Source organism: Otolemur garnettii, unplaced genomic scaffold (genome assembly GCF_000181295.1).
Source record: "Otolemur garnettii isolate 467f Iridium unplaced genomic scaffold, OtoGar3 scaffold00089, whole genome shotgun sequence".
NCBI lineage: Eukaryota > Metazoa > Chordata > Mammalia > Primates > Galagidae > Otolemur > Otolemur garnettii.
Window position 1 is genome coordinate 5,893,189 of NW_003852484.1, and position 8,174 is coordinate 5,901,362.

General features: G+C 38.2%; 1 protein-coding gene across 1 annotated transcript in view; it reads left to right on the forward strand.

Annotated features, from left to right (window-relative positions):
- The window catches only part of LOC100962899 (cytochrome c oxidase copper chaperone), a 7,822-nt gene extending 3,014 nt beyond the window's left edge, over nucleotides 1-4,808 (forward strand). Inside the window, exons 2-3 of the mRNA XM_003795091.3 lie at nucleotides 753-841; nucleotides 4,672-4,808. Coding sequence (XP_003795139.1) covers nucleotides 753-837 — 85 coding nt within the window. The 3' untranslated portion in view covers nucleotides 838-841; nucleotides 4,672-4,808. The remainder of the gene's footprint in view (nucleotides 1-752; nucleotides 842-4,671) is intronic.
- The last annotated feature ends 3,366 nt before the right edge of the window (nucleotides 4,809-8,174 follow it).

Genomic DNA, 8,174 nt, shown 5'->3' on the forward strand with positions numbered 1-8,174 from the left:
CTCACAGCAACCTCCAACTCCTGGGCACCTCCAACTCCTGGGCTCAAGCCTCCCAAGTAGCTGGGACTACAGGTGCCCGCCACAGCGCCGGCCATTTTTTGATTGCAGCCATCATTGTTTGGCGGGCCCGGGCTGGGGATTCGAAGCCACCACCTTAGGTGTATGTGGCTGGCACCTTAGCCGATTGAGCCACAGGCGCCGAGCCGATTATCTTTTAAAATTACATTTTCTGGCTGTAGGTTCCTACTCTTTGTGGATTTTATAAGTAAGTTACTTGATCATCATGAAGGGAGTTCCTCTTCATCTCCTGACTACCAAATCTGCTTGCTGTATATGTTGTTGGGTGGCCTTGTGATTAGAAGTAGATTTATTTAGGTGTATTTGAATGTAGGGCAGAATGAGAAAGTTAATTCCTTTGTGATAATAGACAAAAATTGAGCTCTTCTCTCTGCCTTTCATTTCACATTTTATTTAGTCCATTTCATTATGGAGGAGTGTTATTCCTCAGATATGGAAAAGAGGCAATATTTGATATGTGTAATTACTTCTTCTGATCAGATTTCCTCTCAAACTAGTTATCTGTGGGATATCTTTGTATGCATAGAACTAGGACAAGATCAAATAAAAACAAAGCTGATGTAACAGCATTCCACCATCCCCATGTTCTGGCTCACTGTCTGTCGTTGTCATGCATGCTTATTTACTAATGTGCTTAATGACTACTTAGATAACAAATATGTTTTGTTTTATAGTATCATCGAGAAAGGAGAAGAACACTGTGGCCACCTAATTGAGGCCCACAAGGAGTGTATGAGAGCCCTTGGATTTAAGATATGAAATGGTGAGCTTATTGCTTCAAATTTGTGCCTTTATAGATTTAGCAACCACTGTGCAACACTATCTAAAAGGTACTTCACTTGGTTAATCTAACATGCTTAAGTATCACTAAATAAATAACAATTTTTAGTTCACAATGTAGAGAGAAAATCCTGCTAATAAATTGAGAGGCATTCAGCAGATTTGGGAAGAAAGAACTTAGCTTTCAAGGAAAGGTTTGACAAAAGCCTTTAGTTATGTTAGAGTTGGGTTTCATGGCTGCAGGAGGTTCAAAATATACCATTGTTTGACTTAAAGGAATAAAATGAAAATACTATCTATTTCTTTTTTCTGATGTTATGGGTCTTCAGTAAATGCTTCTGAGTAGAAAGTCAGTGACCCATGGAAATAGTGCTTTCTGCCAAATGAAAATGGAATTGTTGCCATATCTTTTGTACCATGCTTTATTCTAATAAATCTAAAACCTCAGGCCAAATTTCTAATGCTGAAAGGAAACTCAAGTGCTCTGTATCCAACAGTAACACAAATAAATGATTTTATTTTGTATGGAAGCTGTTCCTTCAGTTACCAATTTAGCTCACTCCCCACTGTCTCGAAAGTGTAAACTAGCATTCCCCCCCTTTCACTTTATCCTAGTGCTGTCCATTAGAACTTCTGCGATGGAAACATTCTGATCTGCATTCTTTAGTCTGGCAGCCATTTGCTGTGTGTGGCTATTGAGCCCTTGAATTGTAGCTAGTGAGACTGAGGTACTGAATTAATACCATCACTTGCAAATTAGGTACTTTCTTTAGTCATCTGTGTTGCTTCACTGGAACTAGAATGTAAGCTGTGAGGGAGTAGAATTTTCTATTCACTGACTTGTTATATGCCCAGCACTTATAATAGTACCTGGCATATAGTAGCTCAATAGGGGATTGATAAATAAATACTAAATCAGGAAATTAAGATTTTAGTTTTGAGATAACTCCCCAGATGGGTTAAGCAGTTTCAGAATCTTGGTCTCTAGGCAGACTCCCTCCCCACATTTCCACACCACACCACTACTGAGAGAGAATGCCAAAGCCACATACCAATATTATAGTAGTAGAGAAAGAGAGTCTGGCTTCTTTCCCTTTCACCTCTTCCTGCCTCTTTGGAATTTCACATACAGCCAATCTTTATTGAGCTGTAAAAAAAAAAAAAAAAAAAGGATAAGGAACCTGCCCAGAGCTGATAAGAAATATCACTGTATAGTAGATAATAGGCTAAAAGTCCGGAGGCTTCATTTTGAGTCTCCTAATGTTTACTACTTAGGATGTTTTTTACTTTAGTTGCATTTAACTTCTGTACAGATACTAATCCTCTCTGGATTTCACTTTTTTTAATTTGTAAAAAAAAAAACCATAATAGTATATTTTGTGATTCCATATTTAGTATGGTATATGTGAACTAGATGGTTATTTTTAAAAACCTGAATGATGACTCATTTTATAAAATAAGTAAATTTGGAGAGGAGTGCATTCTTAAAATGTATAATACCTATTAACCTTTTTTTTTTTTGTCTGAGACAGTCTCACTTGTTGCCCTTAGTAGAGTGCCTGGCATCATAGCTCACAGCAACCACAAATTCCTGAGCTCAAGCAATTCTCTTATCACAGCCTCCCAAGTTGATGGGACTGCAGGCGCCAGCTATAACACCCAGCTGTTTTTAGAGACAGGGTTTCACTCTGGCTTAGGCTGGTCTTGAGCCTATGAGCTCAGTCAATCCACCTGCCTCAGCCTCCTAGAGTGCTAGGATTACAGGCACGAGCCACCTCACCTGACCACCTATTAAGAAGACACAAAACCTTAATGTTTATATAGTTTCTGTGTTCATAATCCAACTTTCTTCTTTGGTTATTTTTTTGAATCAGAGTCTCAAGCTGTCGCCCTAGGCAGAGTGCTGTGGTCTCACAGCAACCTCCAACTCTTGGGCTTAAGTGATTCTCTTGCCTCAGCCTCCCAAGTAGCTGGGACTACAGGCGCCCACCACAATGCCCAGCTATTTTTTGGTTGTAGTTATCATTGTTGTTTGTCAGTCCCAGGATGGATTTGAACCTGCCAGCTCCGGTTTATGTGGCTGGTGCCCTAGCTGCTGAGCTACATTTGCTGAGCCTCTTCTGTGCTTTTTAAGTGCCCTCCTCTTTTAACAACCATGAGCCTCAGCTGAAGAAGTCATAGTAGCAGGGATAATTCTAAATATAAGTTACCTGAAGATTTATAGTAGCGAAGGATGAGACTTGAAAATTACTAAAAAAAGAAAAACTAGGTACAATTCTAGACAATTTCTTCTATTTATGACTACTATTTTGCTGAAAGAAAGTAAGCCAACCTAGAACCTAATTAGAAATGCAAAGAGGAAATGAGGGGCTACTGTTTTTCTGTTTTTTGGAGTCAAAAAATCCTAGAGAACCCCGTTTTGAGACAAAATTGTTGAACGTAAAGGACTAGCCTGAGTAGTAGTGGTAATACTCAGTATTCATTAAGTTTAACTGAACTTATGATTTTTACATAGAAACAGCCGATTACATATGAGAATTTTTATCCTGTGTTATTCAGAGAAATGGTGATTTCTGCCATTTGGACATTTACTCTTTCAATATATGTTTATTAAGACCCTATAAAATGCCAAGATGAGACTGATGGTCCTTTCTGTCAAGGTCTTCGTACCCAGAGATAAAACCAGAGAGGCTTACATTCACGATTTTTTTCCAGCTAGCCTCTTATACATAGTCAATAGCAAAAAGGTAACAGTGCTAGGGCTGCTGTCATTGAAATGTTGAATGGCTGGGCAGTGCCTATGGCTCGGTGAGTAGGGCACTGGCTCCATACTGAGGGTGGCGGGTTTGAACCTGGCCCCAGCCAAACTGCAACAAAAAATAGCCAGGCGTTGTGGTGGGTGTCTATAGTCCCAGACACTTGGGAGGCTGAGGCAAGAGAATTGCCTAAGCCCAAGAGCTGGAGGTTGCCATGAGCTTTGATGTTACTGCACTCTACTGAGGGCAACATAATGAGACTCTGTCTCTAAAAAAGAAACAAGAAATGTTGAATGGCTTCATTTTGGATTATCTTTCCTGCCCATACTTTTGCTTAAATGTATTCTTCCTTTGAGCCTTTTAGGAAAGAGTTTAGATGTTTGTATCTTGATGTGTGTTTATCCTTTTATTGAAACCAAGTGAAGGGAATGGCTAGATGAGGGAAGTACTTGCATTAGACTTGGAGTTGGCCCAATTTAATTACCTTTTTAGCGTTGTTCTCTGTCTTCAGGAATTATAAGGACTAGGATAGGGGTGAGACTCTCAGCACTGACTGAATAGACCAGCAGCCCTATCTCTGCTACTCTCCTTTGTCGATCTGTCCAAATAGATTTTAAAAGGGTCACCCTTATTTTGCCCTTGGGATTAAGTGAGTAACTACACAGGAAGTGCCTTGTATTCTGCCTTTCGCTCTGTGGATTATTGTCGAACATACTTGAATCACCAAAGAGGGGTTTGCAAGTCTCTCTTGAATATCTATGAAAATAAAATGGCTTAACCTTTTTATGGTAAAGATATTTTTGAGGATAGAGATACAGTATTTACTCCAAAAGCAAGATTTCATTGTGTAATGAATGGTTTCAGTGATGTTTTTAGTTAGGCAAAACAAGAATTTAAAAATGTGGGTTTTGTCTGTTATGACTGGCTTAAACTAATAACTATGACAGTTAATTAATTATTGGACTGAGGAATTTATTTCTAGTGGTCTTAATTCCTTAAATTCAGAGCCCTGACATGATGTTTAAAATCTGACTTTCTAAAATGAATTTTTCTATAGGTGCCCTGCTGTGTGAATACGGAATTACTGAAGAATGGAGAAAACTAAATAATACTGGGAGTTCTTTGATGAGCTTTAATAAATGGAAAAAGTATTTATAATTTATTAAAAAAAGGAAAATATCCCTGGGTAATGATCTTAATGTGTATGTTTTCTTTTTTCTGGATTCCTCACACACTCATATGGCTTCCACCCCCCCAAAGATATATATCAACACATCTTGTAACATAACTTTCTTATGTTCTCGTTACTATGTCATTTGGGGAATTCTGGATATTTGTTTTTACAAGAAAGCAGGCACTGATCTCAGGCAATGAAATCGCAAAAAATGGGTACATTGAATTAAAGATAAATAATCCTTTACCAATTCAGAATCACTGTAGTAGCCATAATCATCTCATTCGTCACATATTTTTGAATTTTTAACTTAAAGGCAAGAACTGGACATGCCTTTAGTCTTAATATTTTAACCATTATTGTTCTTTATTAGCTGTCCTTAGAAAAGTTAGTTTAGATTTTGAACCTAATCAAGGTGATTTGCCTTGGAAGAGCTCAACTGTTTGACATCTGTGTGTGGCTAGTTACACTTTAGGGTAGATGAGAATAAGTTTAGTGCCTAGGGGACAGACAGTTGTCTGTCATTAAACAGAAGCTGGCCCAAGCTAGAGGCTGCATTGGTCCCATAAGTCACTAATCAAACAGCTCAATGCTATGCCATAGTGACACCCAGAATAGAACAGGTGACTTAGTGTAGCAACTCTGTGGTCCTCTTAGCTGCTTATGGACTAATTAAGCTATTGATCACATTTGGCCTTTAAATACATTAAATTTAAAATCTCAAGACGATACTGAGGAACATAACTAAGAGGATATATAATGTATATGTGTCATTGTGTATTGGGAAAAATGTGTCCCTTTATAAATAAAGGAGCTGAATTAAATAATTCCTCGGGATACCTTTCTAGTTAAGAGCATGGCTTTAAAGTATGACAGACTTAGATTCAACAACTGACTGTTTCTTTATGCATATCACATACAGGTCTTTTTCTCAGCTGAAAAAATAGAAGTAATAAAAAATTGTTGAGTACTAATCGAAATAATGTCTCTAAAGCATTTAGCATGGTATCTGGCAATGAGTTATTAGCATTCTCTCATACTTTGGTTCAGTATTTTTACTTGAATATTCATTGGAATATTTTACTTTATTTTATTTTATTTTTTTGAGACAGAGCCTTAAGCTGTCCCCCTGGGTAGAGTACTGTGGCATCACAGCTCACAGCAACCTCCAACTCCTGGGCTCAAGTGAGTCTCCTGCCTCTACCTCCCAAGTAGCTGGGACCACAGGCGCCTGCCACAACACCCGGCTATTTTTTGGTTGCAGCCGTTGTTGTTTGGCAGGCCTGGGCTGGATTCGAACCCGCCACCTTAGGTGTATGTGGCTGGCACCTTAGCCACTTGAGCCATTGGCGCCTTAGCCAGAATATTTTACTTTAGTAATTACTTTATGGTTTGCATAAAGTATAATTGCTAATTATATTTTTAATTAATTAATTATAATTTATTTATGATTTATTTATATTTAAATTTATTATAATTTAATTAATTTTAATTAATTAATTGGCAATTGCATAATTGCTAATACGGGTATGAACTACTTCTCACCCAGTACATATCCTTGGCATAGTTTTCCAGATTCAGTCCTTGAACTATAACAAAGAAACAAAAATCTATAACCTTATCACCCAGTAATTTCTGGCATATGCTGTTCCAAAATTTTCTAATACATTTATATATTTTTTAAAACAAGAGGGAGATTAATTTTTGTGCTACATATTTTTAATGGGATTATAACATTGACTTTCTCCCTTAATACATTGTACCATTAGTGATTATTGTTCTACAATGTCATTTGTATTGACTGTGTATAAACCATTCTGTGAGTTACCATATTTTTTTTTTACACTGATTGCATGTGTTAGATGAAGTCCCTCTTAGACTTACCATAATTTAACACATTCCCTGTTGTTCACACATTCATTAAACATGTTTTATAGAGCACCTGCTATATGTCAGATGCCATTTTGGGAGTTGGGTCTTAGTCTGAAACAGGATACATAGATAGTTTAATTTTTTTTGTCGACTCTATGATGGATATTCCAAGATGCTTTCCTAAGAAAAGTGCATGTGTGAAATACCTAGCATTTCTTTAGGTATTAAAAACTGCTAGAAGGTAGTTCTATCTGTGTCAATTATGGTACTTTTGACAGCAAGTAATAAAAGTCTTCATCAAAGAAAACTTTCATAGAAGTGGAAGAAGTCCAGAATTAAGGTTAGCTCTAGATGCAGTGATGTTACAGACTCAGTGATGCCACCCAAGTATCATCCTCAGAGCTCTCTCTTCTAGGACTGATAAAGTCAATTATGAGTGTATCTAAGTCTAGTAGAAGAAAGAGAAACCATTCCCAGGCATAGACCTTTAGTCTTATTGAACCAAATTAGGTTATGTGTACTTTTAGGGGCCAGTAATAGTCACCAGAATACCCTGGTCTGATTAGCTTAATGCACACACACACACCTGATGCCTATCCATTTGTAGGTTTGATATCTAGACAAAACCGAAATTCTGTTACAAAGGAGGAAGGGCAAAAATAGGTATTGATATAGCCAGTTTTCCACTACTTCATCTTGTTCCCCTATCAACCGGGTTATCCTGAATGGTCAAACTGAGTTCATAGGAGCAGTTCCTCTTGTAGTTTCCTTAAACTTTAGAGAGGAAATTATTGGTAGGACATAGTAAGTTGATAGTTGGCAGATGTTCAGAGAACTGTGTTCTGAAATGTAGTTGTTACAGAGGTCCTTAGGGGGACCTGAATTAGGGTATATTCAGCTGCAAGTAAAAATAGCCAACTATACTGATGCTTTCAATAAGGAAAAGTAATTTATCTCCCCGTCATAAAGTCTGTAGATTGAAAGTTCCAGGTTTGAGACAATGGCTCAATGGTGCTTTCAAGAACCCAAGTTCGTTCCATTTTCTGCTCTTTATCCTTTTCATGTCCGGGCATATCCTCTCTCAAGACTATAGTAACTTCATGCATTGCATCGTCACACAGCTGTATTTAAGCCTAGATGAACGGTAGCAGGCCTTACTGTCTATTAGTGTGTATACATTTCCCCAGAAGCTCCCCTACGCGTTTCCTCTTACATCACACTGATCATATGCCCACTCTTATGCCAGTTGCTATCAAGGGAAATGAGATAGTGTGCTTGGCTTTGACAAATCTTAATTCAGGCCCTGGTAATTGGGGAAGAGAGAAGCCCACCTTCCTTAACATATTGCCCAAGCAGGCTTGGAGCCTGTAGCTCAGCGGCTAGGGCGCCAGCCACATATACTGGAGCTGGTGGGTCTGAATCCAGCCCGAGCCTGCCAAACAGCAATAACAACTACAACCAAAAAATAGCCCGGTGTTGTGGCGGGCACCTGTAGTCCCAGCTACTTGGGAGGC